Below are 22,790 nucleotides of genomic sequence, written 5' to 3'. Positions count from 1 at the left end.
TGCTGACTGCATCATGTTGAATGATAAGCGAATTGTTGGAGCAGGCGTGTCAAACTCACATTAGTTAGTGGGCCACATTTACGGCCAAAATTATGTTCTACAAAACTCATAAAAATCTTCCTCAGGATGCCACAACTACTGTAAGTAGCTCAAGTAGTTAATATATGATTTATCCATCCATTGCTTAGGATATTTATTGATATTTTAGGATATATATTTTTTTATATATATTATTATTTATTTATATTATTTAGGATAGCTGCTTATCCTTACCCTGTTTGATAAGACTGTTTATGTAAGCAACATATATACCACTGTGATTTTTTTTTAATTTATAAATAGTATTGGTCATTTTTTTTTTTTGTTGGCTTGAACACTCCCCACCTCCCAAAATGTTTGTGCATATGGCTTCCTGTTAAGTTCATTGTAGATACCGGTGGGAAAATGAGTGTGGTGTAAATGATCGTCTGGGTGTCCTATGATAGGCTGGCGACCAGTCCAGTGTGCACCTATCCCTGATTAAAAAAAAAAAAAAAAAATTCTGTAGAACATTTCTAAAGAATTTCTAAAGAACTATAGAACTTTAGGACCCAAGTCCTTTAGAATTTCTATAGGACTTAAAATATTTTGGAGAAATTCGAAAGAAAATCGCAGCCAAAGTTCTATAGAACAAGTTGTTCTATAGAATTCTATAGATCTCTGTAGAAAAAGTTTTAGCAGGGTATAGCCTGTCGCCCCAAGTCAGATGGGATGGGATCCAACTCACCTGTGATTGTAAAGACAAGCATTGTGCGGTGAAGAGGCCCCACGTCATGTCCAAGCCCATTGGCATGCTTCAATTGTCTATCATATTGTGGGAAAAATATCCATCCATCCATTATCTACCGCTTTTCCGGGTCGCGTCACGGGGAAAGTAGCTTTAGCAGGGATCCCCAGACTTCCCTTTCCCCAGCCACTTCATCTAGCTCTTCCAGGGGGGATCCCGAGGCATTCCCAGGCCAGACGTAGTCTCTCCAGCGTGTCCTGGGTCGTCCTTGGGGTCTCTTTCCGGTGGGACGTGCCCGGAACACCTCAACCAACGAGGCGTCTGGGAGGCACCCGAATCAGATGCCCCAGCCACCTCATCTGGCTCCTCTCCATGCGGAGAAGTAGCGGCTCAACACTGAGCCCCTACCGATGACCGAGCTTCTCACCCAATCTCGAAGGGAGAGCCCAGACACCCTGCAGAGGAAACTCATTCCGGCCGCTTGTATCCGGGATCTTGTTCTTTCGGTCGCGACCCACGGCTCATGTCCATAGGTGAGGGTAGGAACGTAGATTGACTGGATAGGAAAAATATGTATCATTAAAAAAAAAAGCTTTCTTCTGACTGACCAAAGCTGAATGACCATTGGCCACCTGTAATATCTGACATAAAAAACTATATATATTTAAAAAATGCTCTCTTTTTTTTACTGACACTGTCAGAGAGGCATTAATTTAACAATATGCGTATTATTTTTTTGGCTCGCAGTGATGTAGAGGATCACTTGATCATTATGTGGGGTGTTTCTTAGTAAAACTACATGTGATTTTTCTTTTGTTTGCTATGCTTAATTCACAGGAAAATGCTGGGCAAATATTTTATCAGCTGACTTAATTGCTTATTCAGTCAACATCAGTCAGACGCTGAGGCAAGTCAAAAGCATCATAAGTGTACAAAAATGGCCTAGAGTAGAATAAATATGGTAATAGCTATTCAAAACAGTTAAAAATGTTCTCTCATTCACTCTTCAAGCAAAGTATCTAATTATTACTTAAAACCAACTTTTCATTATATTCCAAACACCCCATGTGAAGATGTTTGCTGCCAATTCCAATTGAAATAATACAAAAATAAATGATAAAATGTGCCTCGAAGTTAATGCTGAAATAGACTGCTGTCAAGCATAATTGTAAAATAAATAAACTGAGAACAACAATATATGGCATCATAAATTGTAATAGAAATCTGCAGCTTTTACACAACAGCGTTCCTGTGGGGCTATGAATTGGACAATTAGAGGGGACATTTTATGTCACACACATTAAAGTGCCACTGTCATGAACTACATGATTTTTACTATGCTACTAATGAAAAAAAAAGGCAGCCGGAATGGACCCATCTGTTTTTTCACCACACAACATAATTTTGACGTATATGGCTTTTTGTCACTCCCGCCATGAAAATTCTCGCGAGGGATTTGTTTTCAAGAAGTAGCAGGATGTGACATTAGTATCAGACGCCCACTTAAGCGGCCTCGTATGTTTATATTACTTTTACCTGCTGGAAGGGAGCTCGTTGTTCCTTCGTGTTAGCCAAAATGCCGGCTCGTTGTATTGCTGGATATTGCTCGAACATTCGGGAGGATGGATTCATTCTTCATACTTCTCAAAAAGACCCGGTTTGTCGCAAAAAATTGATTATACGTGCGCAAAGGACGAGAGCTTCGTGGGTTCCAAATGATAGGTAGGTGTGTATACAGCTACTAAATAAAAAAAAATAAAAAAAATAAGTTTTTTTTTTTGGGGGGGGGGGGGGCGTAATCCTCTCACAATGTAACAAAAGATCCGTGCACGTAAGTCAGGGGTGCTAAATGTATCAATGTACCCGTCAGCGCCGAGGAGCACGGGCTTGCTTATACATACTGTCTGGGAGTCTGTTGTTAGTTAGAAGAGATCCGCATATCATCTAAATATGGCTCGAAACAATAGGGTAATATTGCCAAATCGCTTCACTCTATTGTGTCCGCGGCGGATGGCTTCGGTGACGCCTCATCCGCGGCAGTTGGCTTCAGCTGGACTGGCTCATACATACTGTCTAGGAGTCTGTTATTACTTGGAAGTGATCCGCATATCATCAAAATATCTCTCGACCACTTCACTTGATTGAGAGATGTTCTCTTCTTTGAAAGGAGCTTCCGTGTCCCATCGTAGGTGCCACAGGGGGTTTTCAATGGCGAATGTTGCGGTGTGACGTGTTGACCAGAGTATGCAGGCAATATGGCTCCCACTTGGATGTCGAATCAGACTTCCACAACTTTACGCATTGGATGACGTGCTCTCCGCTCATATTTATTTTTTCGTATGGACGTTGAAGTGAATAATGTTATATGTATTTTTCCTTACAATATCTATGTTAGAATGTTTGTAGGCATGACACTTGACCTTTAAGTTTGGATACAATCAACTAAGTAGGTGTAGTTGGCCTCTTTTTGAAGAGGTGTCTGTGAGCGAGCCATTCTGAATTTTAAAAATCTTGTCAACACAACTTCAGAACTTTACATAATTGCCTCAATAGAGTTTCTCTGGGACCGTCTTTCCGCACTACATGAAAATCCAGAGCCACACCTAGTGACAGAAGTGTTAGTTCAAATAAGCACAAAGTACAGTACGTCTGCCGTGGGTTAGGGTTAGAGTGGCGGAAGAATATTTGTGTTTCCCAACTTGTCCGCTGCGCCACATAACTGCACACTAGTGGACAAGTGAACTTCGGCTAGGTGATGTCGATCTGCCCCCACGGGGGGAAATAGAAGCCATTCTGCTTTTGTAAGGGATTGATTGTGCTTGACTCTTCCCAATCACATTTGTAGATTTGGGGTTGTAAGTGCAGTCAACTCCACGATAAAGATAAACAAACTAAATGTTTCCATTGGCCCCACAGCATGTAATAAATATCAACCCTAACTATTGAGTCAATAATAAATTAAGTGTTGAAGCGTAAGGTCTTCCTTCTTTCTATCACAGTGTAACACATGACTGGATTGTGCTGTTTTCCAAGTCAATACCATCAAGTCATATACACTTAGGCAAAAACCCAAATATGAAAGGCCACACGGTGATTTCAAACAAAGTACAGCCAAATGGCGATTTGGACGCTCAGGTTTAGTCCAAGACTGATAGCTCCACTTCCCCGCACATCAGAGGTTGAACTTCCAGTCCGGCGACTGCTGCATGTCTTCTGGCGGACTTATTCTTCCTGTACAGAACGAACTGGATCGTTACCTGGTGAACAAGGTCAGGATTCTTTCCGTAATTCATCGAGATGATTTAACGGTCACTTCATGGACTGAAAATACATTCACGCATTATCCAAGCAGCTTATCCTCACAAGGGTGGCAGGAGTGCTAGAACCTCGCCCATCTATTTTCGGGCAGGAGGTGGGGTACACCGTGAACTGGTAGAAATAAACAACCAGTCGCATCCACAATCACACCTACGGCAATTTAGAGTCTCCAATTAATGCATGATTTTGGGATGTAGGAGGAAGGCGCAGTGGCTGTAGAAAACCTACGAAGGCACAGGGACAACATGCATACTCCACAGAGGCGAGGCAGGATTGGAACTCTGATCCTCAGAACTATGAGGCAGAAGATCAAACCAGTCAACCACCGTGCCGCCACAATACACTCGCTCAGAGTACCACAATTTCTGGTGTGACAGTCAGAGCGCTCCCCCGTGCTGAAAAGTCTCCATGTAATTAATGCGCATCCGTTACGAACAGGGGAACTGTGGGTACGTAGCAGACGCTTACTGGGAAATCCCCCGGTCTCATAGTTCCCCTTCTTCTACATAGAGGGAGCTGACATACACCATAACCAAAACAAAGGTTGATAAAAAGATATACACAAATATGTACGTTCGCTGTGTTTGTCTTTCTGAGGCATCCCTAGCGAACATAAACACTCGGCGACAAGTCGTCGAATGGCACATGTTGAAGCATGGATGGGGACGTTTCAGACTGGCCTGAAGTTTACAAAATATATGCGCATGCGCATTAATCACAAGGAGACTTTTCAGCACCGGCCAATAAGCCGTCACTTTTTTTTCCACACGCTGCAGTGATGCAGCTAATTTGTGCATTTTTTCTAACGGCCGCATGGGGGCACTCGAGCGGAAAAGGTAAGGGTGAGACCGGTGGAATATATGTGCAGAGGAAGTGACTTTTACCGGTCCGGCCCAGTTAGCGCTGCACTAGTGTGTTACTGCTGTGTCTCAATGATTTTTACCGGTATGTTTTTTTTAACCGGTCCTGTTAGCATGGCGCTAGCGTTAGCGTTAAACTCTGTGTACCATCTTTCTTTGTAAATATCTCGTCTTTCAATGTGGGTTTCAACATGGGTACTTGCGGCTTTTACACAGCTGTGGCATACGCATGTACCAAATGGTATTTCCTTTACAAATGTACTTGGTGAGGCTTATAACCCGGTGCGCTCTGTAGGCCGGGAATTACGCTAAAATTTTCCACTGTCATGCTGTGCCAGTGAGTGCCTGACAGATGGAAGATGAGGTTGACAAGACTAGAAAATAGACAAACGAGATGCACTTCAAGTTGTGATGTTAAGGATACAAAGACGTCTAGAATTAGGACTCCCAGACTGCCGATGAGCCAGGCCAGATGCTTGATGATGAGATTCTGTTTGGACTCCTTTGTTGCCGGTAAGGCCATTATGATGCTCAAGCAGTAGGACAAATTGCCAATCATAACCAGTGCAAATAGCAGGTAGGAGGTGCCTTCGGTAGACTGCCTTTGGAACTAGTAAAGAAGTCGATTATGCAGAGAGCACACTGAGCTTGTGTGTATAACACTGGCGATCCAAACTTTTATCCATATAATACCAACTTGCGGGGGCCTCACTGGCAAACTGTGACCGTAAATCACATCTCAGTAAAGAGAACACAACATTTTTTTTTCCCAAAACTAAGGAGAAAAACAATGCGGTGTGCTAAAATGTTGATGGGAAACAGATGCAAATTCCCAAAGGTTGCATTTTCAGTTGAAGTGATAATTCAAATCAGTGGTTTAGCAACAATTTTGAGCCCAAGTTGCTGAAAACGTTTCGCCAAGATGAATGTATTTTGAATTAGCACTACGACAGGAAAGAGCATAGTGTTTGTATTTGCTGATTGGATAGTCTGGAGTGCAGGCCTCTTGCTTTCTTTAAGTGAATGAAGATGAATCTTGAATTATTAACAGCCACACGAGAGCCACGATGACTCTTCAGAACAACGTGACTATTGTCCTCCAATGTCTGGTTCTCATTGTGACACGAAATCTTACTCAGAGGCCCAGTGTATTACTGGGTAGTCCTGGAAATTTCTGCTGGGGAGAGTTGGCCAGCCCAAGGTCTCTCATGGGGAAAACTCCACAGAGTCTACACACAAGACTTCCTTGAAATCTTGACGCCCCTTTTGCACAATATTCATTGCACTGGACTATTGCTCCATAAGGAATTCAAACAGCTCTAAATGCTACACATAATACTTATTCTGATATTGCGAACAGCAAGAAAGCGTCACTTACATTTTTATACAGCTGTGGGAAGCGGGATGAAATATAAAAGACGGTGCTGAGGTATCCACATACAAAGCCAGAAACTTCCAATGATTTAGATAAAGTTGGTGACTGAGGAAAAACAGAAAAGTGGGCTTTCATTTTACAGTAATTTCACAGTCGAACATTTAATGTCATTTAGCTGACAAAAAGAGCACAACATTGTTGTTCAACGAAAAAGGTAATTTGGAAGTCCACTATTACAACTATGGCAATGTTTAACTTAGTACTAAGTAATGATTTGTAGTATACTCCATGTATTGTCAAATTTCTGAAACCAAACAACCAACTTCCATAGTTTCAATTATGTTTTTAACAAGTATATTAATTTGGGTGCCCTGCGATTGGCTGGAAACCAGTTCAGGGTGTATCCCGCCTCCTGCCCGTTGACAGCTGGGATAGACTCCAGCACGCTGCGCGACCCTTGTGAGGATAAGCGGAAAAGAAAATGGATGGATGGATGGATGGATGGATTGATGTTAATTTGGTTGCTACGCACGTCAGTTTAACATACACTTTTGCTAGAGCTCACGATCCCTATTTATTGTGTTTTAAAGTCTAGCAAAAATTAATACAATTTGCAACATTAAAAACAAAGGTCATCAATTTATTTTAATAAAGTGCCAACAATCTTGTATTAAGAAATTCATATTCTCATCTGATTATCAATATAAAAAGATGACCGTTTTTTCATAAAAAGTCACATGCAAGATTATTATCAAACAATATGGATGTTAAACCATTTAATAAATGTTAACCTACAAGAGATTTGGAGGTTTTAATATCATCTATGATGAGTTTGGGTAAAAACAGCAGCAGTAGTATTCCAGCACCACACCACAGACAGCACAGCCATTTCAACACAGGATTCTCTAGAACACACAAAAATACAATGCAAAGATTAGTCAGTGGAAAAACACAAAATTAAAAATTAAATGACAAACAACACTTTTTACATTAGATGAGAGTTTTAAGTGAGCAAAGTACTTTACCATTACATCAAAAATAGGTAAACACTTGAATTTGAAGTACAGGCACAATATGTGCATCATATTAGCAGTAGTAATATATCCGTCCACCCATTTTCTTCGGCGCTTATCCTCACATGGGTCGTGGGGAATGCTGGAGCCTATCCCAGCTGTCAACGGCAGGAGCCGGGGTACACCCTGAACTGGTTGTCAGGCAATCGCAGGGCACATGTAGACAAACAGCCGCACTCACAATCATACCTAGGGGCAATTTAGAGTGTCCAATTAATGTTGCATGTTTTTTGGGATGTGGGAGGAAACCCACGCAGGCACGGGGAGAACATGCAAACTCCATACAGGCGGGTCCAGGATTGAAGATGGGACCTCAGAACTGTGAGGCCAACGCTTTCCAGCTGATCCACCGTGATGCCAATAGTAATACAGTATGCAACAAACCTTAAATACTGTACTGTAAATTCTTTCATCACCGTTAATGTAGTCTTTCCTGAAGGTTCAATTCCCTGCGTGTGGCCCAACACAGAGCCAATGTCTGTCCCGAAATATCAGCCCATTTACCTCTGTTTGAGTTGTTCTTTATCTTATAGTAAATAAACTGTGAGATGAGAATCAGGTCTGTAAAGATGTAGAAAATCACTGTGACCACCTGTGAAGGAAACACAAGAAACCATCTTCAGTCAAGTACGGCGATGGAAAGGGAAAAACAGCTCATGCGTTGATTTAAACATAAATCCAGTCATTTGTGAGGATAAGCGGCTTGGGAAATTGGTATGGACATTGGATATGGATTAGCCAGGAGAAAAATAGCGAGAAAAAAAAACTATTTAAAGTCTGTGTTTGTTTGGGTGGCGTGGGTGGTACAAACCTGAATTGGCAACTGTCTGGTGAGGTAGCAGCCTACCAAATTGGCAATGTCACCACTGAAAAGGAAGAGGAGGAAGCCGAAAGACATGGCCTCATCCGCTTTACCGTTCTGATAGGATTCATGGACCTGGCTAGAGAGGAAAGACAGGCAGATGCAAAAACCAAGATAAGACAGCCCGATACATTACAGATTTACAGGAGCTAGGTGCTATAATATTGCTCACCGATTGTCATGGTGCATTATCACCACTAGTGGTTTGCAGTCTCCATTTAGTTAATCCAAAATAATCAGTTTTTAAAGTCCCTATAAAGTGAAAATGTGTAAATATGACACACAACAGTGTTGTTAACCATCCTACCAAATGTGAATGATTAAAACCATTGCCAAGTATATAAAACGAGGCTTCAAAATTTGTCTCTGCTCAACTGTCAGATGTCCAACACATATCAATATGTGTAAAATGATTTGTATTCCGAGACATCTTTTTGTGTTTGAGCCGTCAAAATCTACTTGAAATCCTCCAGTGGCTGGAATATATCCCAGGCCGATCCAGGGCTTTCCATGCACTGACAAAATGTGCTAGCCATTAGCTAGTTGTGAGCTGACTCCGTAGACAGAAAGTCAATCGTTTAACACACATCACTGAGCCTGTGGCTCACGTTACGTGAAATTATATTTCATTTTGAGCAGATGCTTCCTTAGTTATACACAAGACTTTACAGGATCAGGATTTTTGGGGCCGATCACTGATCATAGAGTTAAAAAAAAAAACGATAATGGATCAGAACATGGAGGAGAATGTCTATTCAAATTTATTTTCATTTACTGTATATAGTTGTGTAATTAAAAGTAGTTCTACCACACCAAAACTTTAGAACTGGATTTGAGAGAACGGCAGCATGTTTGCTTACAAATGTTAGCACGAGCGCTAGCACTAGCTTGCTAGGCTACATAACATTTTGTTGCCTGCTTATGAGCCATATTCCATTAAAATGACCTCATTTCGGGCCTCTCGGCAGAAAAATATCTGGAACTGATGAATGCATGGACGAGTTTAATGTTTCACATATTTACCGTGGCACCATAGAGCTAATATTACATTCTAAATACTAGGAAATTTTTTGGTTTGGTAAAATATGTCACCTTAAATAAAACCCCTGGTTTTGGGTAATTGTGCAATTGCCAGTGACCTGCAAACGTTTCTCCCCAGACGTTGCTCCAATTAAGAAATGTTTAGCAAAAGTCATTTCTCTTCCAATCTGCTTATCCTCACTAGGGCCGATTGCTCCTCAAAAAAAAAAGAAAAGAAAAACAACTATGACACTTGAAATTATGCGGCTGAGCAGCTGAAGTTCTTACTGTAAATAATGGGTGAGGAGTGACTCAGGCTGGGTCCCAAAATGTGTCAGTGGGCACCTTTATAGCCATGCCCCCCCCCCCCCCAACAAAATTGACCTGGCAAAAACCTGTTTTACATTTCCGCAAATCACTAGTAGAGTTCCCTGTCTTTCATATTTTTTCAGCAATCATCTCCAAAGTTTATGTTTACAACAAACTGAATTCACTTTACAGGGTCTTTAAGTACAGAGGTACAGTTCACCCCCCCCCCCCAAAAAAAAAAAAAACAAACACAAAAAACAGAAAAACACACACACACACACTCCATGTTTTAGGGCATACTGTCAAAACTGTGTATGTTACAGTATCTTACAATAAATAGATCGATATATATATTGGGTAGGTAAAAAACCCACAAAAATTTACTCACGGGAAAGTAGATAGCAGGATGCAAAGCATAGAAACGAGGCCGAACACAACGCTGCTGTACTGCCACGCGTTATCCGCACACTCCTCCAGCAGGTAAAGGATCCAGGGCGTCCCGTTTACGCACACGAGTCGCTCCAGTTTCGGGGAGCTCCAGTTTGTGTCCACGCTCTTCCCGGGAAAACGTGCGATGGCCATGGGATGACGTTTAACTCAGTTGCAGTCCCTTCCCCGAAAACGGCAACCTTCTCTGCTAATTGCAAAAAGGTGATTTGTTGAAAAAGGTGCAACTTGGAAGCAACTTCACTTTTATTCGCGCAGGTCTGCCAGCTACTTCGCCAACACTATTGTCACTTTACGAACCCTAAAGCGGTTAAAGGTGTTTTACAAAATCCAGTTGTTTCTTTTAATTTCCTCGCACGGTTTTCTAACTAATGCGAACGAGCAGTGAGCGTCTATTTTTCTAGTTAATTTAAAAAAAAAAAAAAAGCCGGTTGGGCCCATTTGGTAGGCACCATCATGTGTCAAGGCATTTAACATGGCAGCAAAACATCCGGTTAGATTTTCAGAATAAATTCTATAACGTGCACATAGGTTTTATAGGGATGTGTATTATTATTATATTGTCGTTATGAAAAACAAATGGATTGAATAAAAATGAAAAACAAATGGATTTGCTTTCGTGAAAAGATGCAACAATGACCGGCATATGTAAAAGTAGTTTATCTCACATATGTAATATGTATTTATATCGTATAACCGGCTAAAAGCGACAGTTTTAAGAGGTAGCATTTTTGTATTAATTTGAAGGCAGGACCTGTTACTAATCGGATGGTGTGTACACTGGCATAAAGGATACCCGGGGAAGTACTGCCATCCACTGGTCATGCGCACTGATCTAAAAAAAAAAAAACAAACAAAAAAAAAAGACTGTAAAGTGTTTACACATCTGGTGGTATGTCGATCGGTTGAAGCTAGTTGGCCGCCATCTTGGTACTCCCAAAATGTATGGAGGACATGGTTTACGGGTTGGATTATGGCGGGGTTTTTCTCAAAGTTTGGCATGTAGAATTAAAGCTGGTCGTGTGAGCTTGACATTTGTTCAGTTCTGGTAACACGAAGGATTTTTAATTCGACTTGGTAAGCCAAAAAAGGCGAAGTTTACACCGTGACTACCAAGAAACCTTGGATATTACCTAGGGCCCGATTTCAGTGACATGTTAACTTTTCCCAAAATGCGCTGTGAAGCACTAAACAGAGCAAAAAACTAAGCTTTTTTCTTGTCATAAAAACAATCAATTTTAAGTCAATCAGTTTGGTATATTTTTAGAAATATGGACTTGCAATGGGAAAATACAAGCTAAACGCATTGTTCATTTGTTGTCTCTGCGATGTCCTATTTCAGACAGAAGATTTAAACTTGTTTCTTCACATTTGAAACTCAAATTAAATTTCCAGAGTTCTGTCTTATGAAATTCATCATCAACAATTTCACAAAAAAATGTGTTTTCTTGTTTATCCGCTGATGAAGTTTGGGGAAATATTCATGTTCCTTTTTTGCGAAAAAAAAAAAAAAAAAACGTCAGCCTGGTTAAAGTGAAGCAGAGCGTGAACAGTGAACAACAACAACTGTAAACAAAACGTTGTTCAAGTGAATTAAGATAATCAGAAAATTAAAAAAAAAAAAAAAAACTTTAACAGTGTCAAAGTAAATCTTCCTAATTTACCTGTGGAATATTTTCTCACAGCCACGAAACTGGAGATTAACGCAGTCGCTGCACAGGTTGGCATGGTTGTTCTGGGAGTATCAAGATGGCGGGCGGCGACTTCAGTTTTGGTAGCCAATGAGCCATCCAGTCTTTTTTTTTTTTTTTTTTTACATCAGTGGTCCTGTGCATAAATGTTTCACACAAAAAATGTGTATATATTTTTTTCAAATTTGGTCGTTTATACTGGGAAAAGACCTGGTGTTTTGTAGACCTCTCACTGGAAACCTTGTGTCTGTACTGTGAAATTGTTCTCCACTTTTCAGTTTGGCCCTCGATTGTGAAAAGTTAAACTGTTTTGTTGATGATTTGAAATGTGGTTGTTTCATTAGTGTAAGTCCTTATTATTATTATATTAAATATCTGTTCGTTGACTCAAGTACAGAATATCAGTACTCCCGCCACCTCTTTCTCATGAGGCAAATTGCCAGTTGTTTTTTTTTTCTTTTTTTCCATTCATGTCGGAGTCATTCAGACGTCCTTGAAAGCGTCACACGCACCCAGACACCCGTCCACCTGTTGCTGGCTGCTCTCTTTTTCACCACACGATGGCGCCCTTTCCAACAGTCGCCGACGTAGACGGAATGGGCTTCTCAGTGGGGGTAACTTGAAGCCCGTACGAAGACCGGTCGGGATAAAAAAAAAAAAAAAAAAAGAAAATGTGTTTTGCGTCGCCTTGTTTTTTGCCCGGGAGCCGCTGAGCACGGCTAACCTGCTCGTTCATCCGCGATCTGCGTGTTGTCCCACAGGTAAGCGGCACGACGCTGCGGGGGTGGGGGGGGGGGGGGGGGTTGGCAAGGGGGAATCGGGTTGTCTTGTTGCTCGCCTTGCTGTCATTCGACAAGGCGGCGGTACGGAAACAAATGCGTGAATGCCGCCTCCGCCTTGATTTCGGGAAAGTTCACCGCACAAGAATTATAATCTAAAGCATTAACGGAGCCAAGAGCAACTTGTGATTATTTTTTTTTTATTATTTTGTGGCGATATCAAAACGACAATATGAGTGCGTTGAGTGGCATTACACCTGCTTTGCCTCCATCCAGTCGTCGCCCTCTTGGCGCCTAATTCCAGGGGAATGTGTTTTGACTTCGGAGGCGAGTTCAGTCGCATTGCTCACATTTTTTCGTTTTTTTTTTTTTTTTTTGTGGTCACGTTGAGGTCCTTCTGAATGAAGGCAGAAAGGGATCGAGGGTGACAGTCTTCAAGGTCAAAGAATTCTGAGATAGTGGAGGTAATAGCGTGCAAGACTTGACCTTTACCCTTTCCCGGTTTTGTTCCTCTTGTGTCTCCTCTATTGAATGACCACTGCACTCCTACAGTAAATCCCCCCTTGAGCCTCACATGCAGCTTGGAGCAAATTCCTTCATTCAACTTGTTCGTACGCACATGCCATTCAGATTATTAGATAAACCAGCACGATATTGTAAAAGCATGATAGTCAGGAGAGCTGGGGGGGCTCCCGACGGGCTCCTTGTTACCTCAAAAAAACCACGTGAGTAGCCAACCGGTGATGGAACATTGTGATTTCTTCGCAATGTTGTAGAATTAATCATTACAAAACACAACGATTTATAGAAATTAATGTCTTCATGTTAATACGATATTCATGTCTTTCCCTACATTGTCAAATCATTTTTGACAGTTGTTTTGAGAACTCGTTGACATGATCAGTGTCTTGGCATAATGACCGTAATTATTATTGAACACATAATGCAAATAATTTATTTCAGAGGCGGCACGGTGGGATCAGCTGTTAAAGCGTTGTCCTCACAGTTCTAAGGACCCCGGTTCGATTCCGCCCCCGCCTGTGTGGAGTTTGCATGTTCTCCCCGTGCCCGCTCGGGTTTTCTCCGGGCACTCCGGTTTCCTCCCACGTCCCAAAAACATGCAACATTAATTGGATGCTCTAAATTGCCCCTAGGTGTGATTGTGAGTGCGGCTGTTTATCTCTATGTGCCCTGCGATTGGCTGGCGACCAGTTCAGGGGGTATCCCGCCTCCTGCCCGTTGACAGCTGGGATTAGCTCCAGCACTCCCCGCGACCCTTGTGTGGATAAGCGGGAAAGAAAATGGATGGATCTTATTTCAGAAGTGTCTACTGAACTTGTGGACCTTTACAGTACCCAAGAAGTATTTCTCACTTTTAGCAAGATTGATCATCGGTCTGACTATGATTTGCCAATTGCCATTTTCATTTTGCATTTATAAGCCATTCTGATATAATGCCCATACGTATATGATTTCCTTTCTTTCTTTTTTTTTTAACTGTCGACATGATGTGCTATCCGGCCCAAAGATAATTAGGATAGGTTCCAGCACTCCCACGACCCTTGTGAGGATAAGCGGTTCAGATAATGGATAGATGGATGATCTGATATGGCTGTGTTTACATTCACTGAACCAACTGAAGATCCCCAAATGGAATGAATGGAACTCCATCAACGTTGGGCAGTGAGAAAGTAGATGTGTACTCATCCTTTGCTATTTAGTGGTTCACTTATCGCAGGGTTAGTGCATCACAGATTTTTGTTGTTGTTGTTCTTGTACAGCAGAGTACAACACAAAAGAACTACGCAACTGAACATCTACGGTAAAGTAAGCACCATTAGCTAATTGAACATCTCCTCTACCCACTGGTTAGAACAAAATGTAATCCATAACCTGGTATAAACAGAGGGTTGATGGAAACACCCACCGGTGCCCTTCATGGCTCCATTAAATTCCATTTTCTGAGCCGCTCATCCTCACATGAGTCGTGGGAATGCTGGAGCCTATCGCAGGTATCAGCGGGCAGGAGGCAGGGTACACCCTGAACTGGTTGCCAGCCAATCGCAGGGCACATCGAGACAGTTGCCCATCATTCATTCATTCATTCATTCATTTTGTTTGATGAAATCCTTGGATTAGCTCTCATTGGAATTAGTAAATCTCCCCAATGTTGGCAGCGTGTGTACATCCTTACTACTCCCTGAATGCTTTGACTTTTGCACAGTTGTGCATATTTTTATACCTAATTAAGTTTTGAGCAGTGTTGCACGATGTTGAAATGACGTTGCATCTTTCTTTAACACTGTAATATTGTGATGTTAAAAAAATACAAGATAAACAATATGTTACATTAAAACCAGCACGTTTTTTTCCCCCTCTCGAGAAAACTACTCAGTATACTGGAGAGTCATCATCATATTCCTATGAATCTGTTAATTTACACCTAACATATGCATTAGTGTTTCTATGTTGAGTGCATTAGTTTAAACTAGGAGTGCCCAGACTTTTTTACCCCAAGATCTACTTTTCAAGCAGCCAGCCTCTCGCGAGCTACCGACGATGGGGGCGGGGGTGGTGGGGGGTTGAATGAGGATGCTCCCAGACCATTTTAAGGTTAATGTAATGTTGCCTCCTATATTTAAAATACAGAATTTTACTTTTTGTGCACTGTATTGTCTGTGTTTTCATCCCGGATCAGGCTGTGATGAAAAGAGAAAATCTCGTCCAGTTTAACCATTTTTTCTTCGATTATTCACAGACTCTGACAGTCATTGCATCTTAAAACAACAGCATTTCTTTTTTAACTTTCTCTCCATTAATATTCAAAGTAAACATAAGCAGCACGTCTAGCTCATCTTTGCTCTACGTTGCCCAGACTGTGTTGCTCACGAAAGCAGCTGTGGTGGACGCTGTCATTATAAAACACATTGATGGGCTGCGTAAGTACTGTAACGTTTGTAATTGACTGTACGTCTTTAAGAGCGGGGGGTGGGGGGTGTAAAGTAAGCTAAGAAAAAGAGAGTGTGGCCGAGCAGCGGTCGTTGTTAGAGAAAGTTCCGTGCACAATTGCGCATGTGCGCACTTTAGATGGAACATTGGCTGACGTCTTTTTTTTTTTTTTTTTTTTTTGGCACGTCATCCCGCGATCGACCAAGACTGCCTCGAGCACCCCTGGTTTAAACAAACTACGTTGTGTACTCCTGACGTTTGTCCCTTTAACAACACCTCATCCCCACGAGTGTTATCAGGTGTGACACACATTTGTAATATTCTGAAGAGAGATAGAGTAAATGCAAGTTTGGTATCCTCATTAATAGGGATCACCCCCCCCCCCAAAAAAAAGTAAATAATATTAATAATAATAGCTTTGTGTGTGTACGATGATGTGTTTTAATTTACTGTAATTTTGGTAATAATCTCATTAGTATGTCCAACCAGGTCCCTGTGCTGCTCACAGTTGAATGATGGGATATTAATACACCAACATTAGTGATTGTTTTGTACATTGTGATGATGATGCTGAAACGATATTTTGTTCAGCCATATTTTGACCAATCTACAAGACACTCAGCCTCTTCTGACTATTTTCAGCCATTTTATTGACATAATTCTGATCCCGGAAATATAATATGCACCTACCAATTGTGAGCTCTAAAGCATCACAGAGCTTTTTAATTCAGAAAAAGAAAGTATGTACATGTATTATGTAACTCCCGGTGATCTTAGAACCATAAAAAATGTATTATCAGTACTTTGAAAGGAGCAGTGATTCTTTCCGCTACAGTTTGACGAAATATGAACGCGCTTTTGTCGCGCTCCAAAGTGCGAGACTACGAGTTTTGGCTGCAAAAGTAAGCAGCGAGCTCATAAATAATGAACGCTTTTGAAAATGCATGTGAATGTGAGACGCCGTCCCACCAGAGCTTTCACTCGCAACCGTGGAAATTCTCTCAACACGAAAAGCGCAATGAGAAACGTCCTTCACACGCTTAACGTTCTGAAATAAGCGTGCGCATTTTAAATGTAGTTGGGTAATTGAATGGATCCCAGTGGACCATTAAAGGCGAGATATCAAACAATATATGATGACAATATACTGTTTATAGTGTAAAGAACAAGTTAAGTGATGTGATTCCATTAGGGAAAATTAGGCTCTCTGTTATAGCAGTCATGTAAGCAATTAAAAATAAAAGTGCAAGTAATGAAACGGGCCTTTTTTTGGATTAATAACATTCATTAAATATCAAGGAAATGATAGAAAATGCTCTCCATGCAACCAGAGGACCAAGGAGACATTATTCAGTCGCGCCTTCTCCACATTGTTTCAATTTCTTTTAGCATTTTTTTTTTTTTTTGTCCTGCCTCTGTAGGTCAGCGATATCGATCTCAGATTATGTTGGTAAATATTTTCTGATAGCCGAATTAAATGAGGAAGTTGTTCCCCATTATTAAAGCGTGTCACAGTTTTCATAAATGTATGGGGAAAAGCAAACGTAGTGTTGTAAATAAAGTTTGTCAGGAATATGCATGTGAACTATTTCCCAATTTATTTGACTTATCCTCTGTCTAGTTTTATTGGAAGTCTTTTCCATCGCTCTTTTATAGAGATATAAGTCACAAATGTTTGCAGCACCAAGCTAAAAAGATGAATAATGTAGAACTTTCAATTTTGTCTGACATCACATCCAGCCAAATTGTGTGCTTTTAAAGGTTGACTTTTTATGACTTTTTCTTTCTTCAGTTCTTGTAATCCATTGCCTCAATCGCAGCTCAGTTTTGGAAAGTTTTAGTGGCAGGCCCGAAAAATTTTATTAGTCGCTGATTGATTGTTTTCACGATTTCTAGATAACTATTTATGCATGTGTTTTGTTTATAGAGGTCTAATTAGATTTTGGGATGAGACATGTGACATCCCATTTTAACAGTATTAATGTAGCGGCTGTGGTGAGAATCAGTACCTTCAAATTTGAGACCATGATCCTCAGTCGGAAAATGGTGGCGCGCCCTCTCCAGGTCGGGGATAAGATCCCTCCCCAAGTGGAGGAGTTTAAGTATCTTGAGGTCTCGTTCACGACTGAGGGAAGAATGGAGCGGGAGATCGACAGCCAGATCGGTGCAGCATCTGCAGTGATGCGGACTATCTATCGATCTGTTGTGGTAAAGAGGGAGCTAAGTCGAAAGGCGAAGCTCTCAATTTACCGGTCGATCTACGTTCCTACCCTTAACTATGGGGACGAGCTGTGGGTCGTGACTGAAAGAACAAGATCCCAGATACAAGCGGACGAAATGAGTTTCCTCATCGCCCTGAGAGATAGGGTGAGAAGCTCGATCATCCGGGTGAGGCTCAGTGTCGAGTCGCTGCTCTTCCACATTGAAAGGAGGCAGATGAGGTGGCTGAGGCATCTGATCCAGATGCCTCCCGGACTTTTCCCTGGTGAGGTGTTCTGGGCACGTCCCACCGGAAAAAGACCCCGGTGACGACCCAGGACACGCTGGAGAGACTACATCTCTCGGCTGGCTTGGGATCGCCTCGGGATCCCCCCTGGAAGAGCTAGATAGAGAAAGGGAAGTCTGGGGATCCCTGCTAAAGCTACTGCCCCCACAACCTGATGTGGAAAAGTGGAAGAAGATGGATGGATGGATGGATGGATGGATAGATAAAGTAATTTCTGCAGGTGGAAAGGCTAAAATAAGAGAGAAACAAGTGCTAATGACTGACGACCAGTTCAGGGTATAGTCTGCCTTTCATCCGAATTTAGCTGGGTTAGGCAACAGCACTCCCGTGACCCTTTTGAGGATAAGCATCTTGGAAAATGGATGGATGGAGTAGACACAAGTGATGTTAGCTTTTGGAGCATAGACTAGATCCAAAATTCTGGTACTGTTTTGCCTCGGTGCGGGTTTGTGACCTATTGAGTTCCATGAAAGTTCGAATATCGGAGCATCTTGGATCAGTCGTATGATTCTACACTGATAACTGCAATTAGCTGGCAACTAATCCAAGGTGTACACCCCCACTTATATATATATATATGTATGTGTGTGTGTGTGTATGTGTGTATATATACATATGTGTATATATATATATATATATATATATATATATATATGTGTATATATATATATATGTGTGTGTGTATATATATATATGTATATATATATATATATATATGCATATATATGTGTATATATATATTTATGTACTTAATTTGCTTCCCTTCAACTCAGTTGTGCTTTCTTCGTGAATAAATACAAATGTCAGCATGCTGGATTATATTTATTTGTATCTACAGCATTGTACTATTCTAAAGCGTAACTGCTTATTTCCCATTGTGAATTATATTCGAATAACATCCTTTTGTGGGAAATTGCATGTGGAGCAGAGGATGTGGTTCGTTAACAGATTCACTTTTTTATTAACCAGGGTCTGCATATTTCCCAGGTTGCCCTGTAATCTTCCAATAATCAGCAACGTGCGGCGTAATGTTTGACTTGAGGTGACCATATTACAACAAGTACATTTGGCAGAGCCCCAGTGTAAAACAACAATGGGCCATATTCGTCCCACACGCAAGGGATAATTGCCTGAAAAATGGAATCATTTTGGATGAAAACACTCATGGTGTAATGATTAAGTTGCCTGTCTGGTTGAACTCCCACTCAGTCAGATTTGTGGAAGTGAGTGTTCATGGTTGTCTCTCTTTACATGTGCCCTGCAGTTGGGACCCAGAACACGGTAAGCTGTCAAGAAACTGGATGGATGGTTTTAGCTGAAGATTCCGATTCTTCCTCTATCCTGACCTCAGAAAATGTTTTATTAGGGATTTCAGTTCAGTTTGTTGATATTTAGATAGTTTCTAGTAGCACAGAGCTGGCCTGCATATGTAAAGCTATTTCTGATCTATACAAAAAAAAAACTACCAAAAACAACTTTATTAAACATGTGAATGGAACGTGATTGGCTGGCAATCAGTTCAGGGTGTAGCCCGCCTCCTGCCCGTTGACAGCTGGGATAGGCTCCAGCACTCCCCGCGACCCTCGTGAGGATAAGCGGCTAAGAAAATGGATGGTTGGATATCTCAATGTTGTCAATTATGATATGACAATTACAAATGTCGGTGCAGATTTGAACAAAAATCATGAAAGTTGATGAATCTGATTTGCCTTCACGGGCCACATAGAATCATGCGGCAATCTAGCCCCCGGGCCTTGACTTTGACACCAACGCTTTAGAACATGACATCATGTTCACAGATATGTGTACACCCGCCATCATCCTTAAAGGATTTTGCATGTGTAGGCGATGTCACATAGTGTATGTAGGTGCACATCGCACTGTTGGACTGTGCCGAATGAATAGAGATGTGCAGACATGGGGCGCTGTAGGGAGGGAGGGGTCCGGTCTTATAGGTGGTACAAAAGAGCCAGTGTTCTCCCTTCTGGGCAGTGCGCTGAGTGAAGATAGTCTAGTAAAGCCCGCGGGCCACATGAACAGAAAGAGAGCAGAGACCCTTAAGTCGAATTGTTCTCACATACCCCCTCACGCTCACGTGGCCCCCAAGCGCTCACCCCCTTCCACTCACACCTCACCTCGTGGCTCACCCCTTTTACTCCTTGACTGAGGATTTATTTTGGGTAGCCATGATGCTGAAACATGACTGGGTGTAACTCCACATTAAAAACAATTAAAAACTGAGATGATCAACTTACTGTAAGTATTTTTCTTTAATTATTATTATTCTCAGGCATGAGAATGTGAGTGTCGGAGTGGAATTTGCTTCTGTTTAAAGGTTGCATTCCTGCGCTCGCTCAGCTGGAGCCTGGTGATTAATTGTAACAAGCAGATAGTTTAAATAGTTTTAAAACTGACATTCTTCTACGTCTCACACAGTCGTTTAAGTGGTAGTTCAACGCACACTCACTGGCCTCTTCATAAGGAACACTTAAAAGATCCTCTTCTAGTGCTACACACAGTCAAAAAATATTAGACTATTAGACATGGACTTGTTTCTTTTTCAGTTGCAGTTAAAGATACTTTTGGTTGAAGAAATATAATGATGACAACAAAAATGAGCTAAAGAGCTGATAACTGGCCATTTTTTGTTACTCACTAAAATTACTGGGAACACAATTAAGCTCAAGCATGTCAAATAGCAATACATATCGCATTATGGAATCAGTCACTTTCAGATGCTGATTGAAAATGCAGCTGCACAGAAAAACGGTCTTTGGGGGCAGACAGAGGGACAGGATGGACAAGGGGGATAGCGATCCGAACCACAGCAGAACTATAGACATACAGTGTAAATGTTTGACTACAAGTAATGTAGAAAAGAAAGCCGATGACAGAGTACCAAGAGAGGAACTGTGGTACTGCATGCGCAAGTCTGGTGTGGTGGAGAAATATGTTAGAATAGTACAGCACATGTATGAGGGTAGCAGAACAGCGGTAGATGTGCCGTAGGTGTGTCAGAAGAATTTAAGGTGGAGGTGGGACTTCATCAGGGATCCGCTCTGAGCCCCTTCCTGTTTGCGGTAGTAATGGATAGGGTGACAGATGAGGTTAGACTGGAATCCCCTTGGACCATGATGTTTGCAGATGATGTTGTGATCTGGAGCAGGTGGAGGAACAATTGGAAAGATTGAGGGACACACTGGAAAGGAGAGGAATGAAGATTAGCCGGTTAGGATTAGGGGTAGAGGAGGAAGAGTGACGCTACAGGGAGAGGAGATAGTGAGGGTGGACGACTTCAAATACTTGGGGTCAAGAGTGTGGTAAGGAAGTGAAGAAATGGGTCCAAGCGGGGTGGAACAGTTGGCGGAAGGTGTCTGGTGTTCTATGTGACCGAAGAGTCTCCGCGAGGATGAAGGGCAAAGTTTATAAAACAATGGTGAGGCCGGTCATGATGAACGGATTAGAGATGGTGGCACTGAAGAAACAACAGGAAGCAGAACTGGAGGTAGCAGAAATGAAGATGTTGAGGTTCTCGCTTGGAGTGATCAGGTTGGATAGGATTAGAAATGAGCTCATTAGAGGGACAGCCAAAGTTGGATGTTTTGGAGACAAGGTTCGAGAGAGCAGACTTCGCTGGTTTGGACGTGTCCAGAGGCGAGAGAGTGAGTATATTGGTAGAAGGGTGCTGAGGATGGAGCTGCCAGGCAAAAGAGCGAGAGGAAGACCAAAGAACAGGTTGATTGATATTGTGAGGGAGGACATGAGGATAGAGGGTGTGAGAGAGGAGGATGCACGAGATAGGCTTACATGGAAAAAGATGACACGCTGTGGTGACCCCTAACGGGACAAGCCGAAAAGAAAAGAAGAAGAAGAATGTTACAAAGTCAAATTGTGTTCTTGTATGTGGAGCAGGGGGTGGACAACTGGTGAGGATGTGCAACACGTAACCAATAGGACAAGAGGAGAGATGATGGAAAAGGGCAGGACAGGACAGGATGGGGGAAATGTGCAAGGCAGAGTTACTGATGAGCAGTACGTTGGGATGATTTTATCGTGTCTAAACACTTGTAAGAACCTGTGAATTGATATCTTGGGCTTTACACTATCAGAATTTTAAGGAACTAATGAGTGAGTTTGAAAAAAACAACGAATCACCGATCTGATCACAAGATGGAGCAATGTTGTGTTGGATAATGCAATTTTCTTACTTGAATTCCTTTCGAAACTATCACTCATATAAGGTCGCAAATCTGACAGAGTCAAGCTCTCATTAGCTATATTCACATTTATTCACACAGAAATTGGTTTTGGGGGTTATTCTGCAGAACAAAAGAATACACAGAATCAAATACACAGATTTTATTGCAGTACCGATAAAACATGTTTCTGTGAGTGACGGTTCCTTGCCTCTATTTTCTCGACTGTTTCGGTATCGCAGGCCTGACGGACCAGCAAAGAATTCCTGACGTCGTTACCCAGGCAACATTTCCATAGCCAACCCCGGCAGCTCGCTCTCCAAAGTGCTCTTCTTTGTGCCTTTCTTTGGTGTAGTTTGGTCTTGCGCCAGTACGATGAGATGAAAAGTACGAGATGGTGTTTGCCTGTAGAGGGAACCGAGTGCAGATTGTTGGCTGTGACACAGATACATCTGCTTATCGGGCTGGAGTTAGTGCTCTGAGCAAACTAATTCATGATCAAAAACAACAGACACGCTGTGTGGTTTCTTTTAAGAAAAGCTCAAATCTGCCAAAGTGGGTCTTTGTGTGTGTGTGTGTGTGTGTGCGTGCACAATCGCAAGAGCAAAAAAACAAAAAAAGCAATCTATTTATTACTCC

General features: G+C 41.8%; 2 protein-coding genes across 9 annotated transcripts in view; one reads left to right on the top strand and one right to left on the bottom strand.

Moving 5' to 3' along the window:
• Positions 1-3: 3 nt before the first annotated feature.
• Positions 4-22,790, top strand: part of veph1 (ventricular zone expressed PH domain-containing 1) — an 84,414-nt gene continuing 61,627 nt past the window's right edge. The window contains exon 1 of one of the 4 annotated variants that reach the window (XM_061828109.1): positions 4-140. The gene's annotated coding sequence lies outside the window, so the exon portion shown is untranslated. Of the gene's footprint in view, positions 141-12,386; positions 12,483-12,650; positions 12,965-20,095; positions 20,212-22,790 lie in introns of those variants that run through there. The other 3 variants (XM_061828108.1, XM_061828110.1, XM_061828107.1) reach the window with 3 other exon arrangements.
• Positions 3,008-11,786, bottom strand: slc66a1 (solute carrier family 66 member 1). 5 transcript variants are annotated; one of them, XM_061827318.1, is made up of 9 exons: positions 11,695-11,786; positions 10,827-10,865; positions 9,972-10,220; positions 8,204-8,333; positions 7,897-7,984; positions 7,115-7,224; positions 6,323-6,424; positions 5,369-5,554; positions 3,008-4,023 (listed from the first exon to the last, which is right to left on the bottom strand). In XM_061827318.1, exons 3-9 carry the CDS (start codon positions 10,163-10,165, stop codon positions 3,904-3,906), a joined length of 930 nt encoding a protein of 309 aa, XP_061683302.1. In that variant the 5' UTR covers positions 10,166-10,220; positions 10,827-10,865; positions 11,695-11,786; the 3' UTR covers positions 3,008-3,903. The 5 variants fall into 5 exon arrangements, with proteins under 5 accessions (XP_061683302.1, XP_061683300.1, XP_061683299.1 ...); XM_061827316.1 differs by having other exon boundaries at positions 3,009-4,023; positions 10,785-10,865; positions 11,695-11,779; XM_061827315.1 differs by having other exon boundaries at positions 3,009-4,023; positions 9,972-10,217; positions 10,785-10,865; positions 11,695-11,779.

The sequence above is a fragment of the Syngnathoides biaculeatus genome, chromosome 8 (genome assembly GCF_019802595.1).
Source record: "Syngnathoides biaculeatus isolate LvHL_M chromosome 8, ASM1980259v1, whole genome shotgun sequence".
Taxonomy (NCBI): domain Eukaryota; kingdom Metazoa; phylum Chordata; class Actinopteri; order Syngnathiformes; family Syngnathidae; genus Syngnathoides; species Syngnathoides biaculeatus.
This window is presented reverse-complemented; position numbering and strand designations above follow the sequence as displayed.

Coding starts and splice junctions, on each gene's coding strand:
- slc66a1 (XM_061827318.1), bottom strand. CDS start 10,165: ATGGCCATCGCACGTTTTCCCGGGAAGAGCGTGGACACAAACTGGAGC. Junction 6,425..7,114: donor TTAAAACCTCCAAATCTCTT/GTAGGTTAACAT, acceptor GTTTTTCCTCAG/TCACCAACTTTATCTAAATC. Junction 5,555..6,322: donor TCCCACAGCTGTATAAAAAT/GTAAGTGACGCT, acceptor CTTCTTTACTAG/TTCCAAAGGCAGTCTACCGA.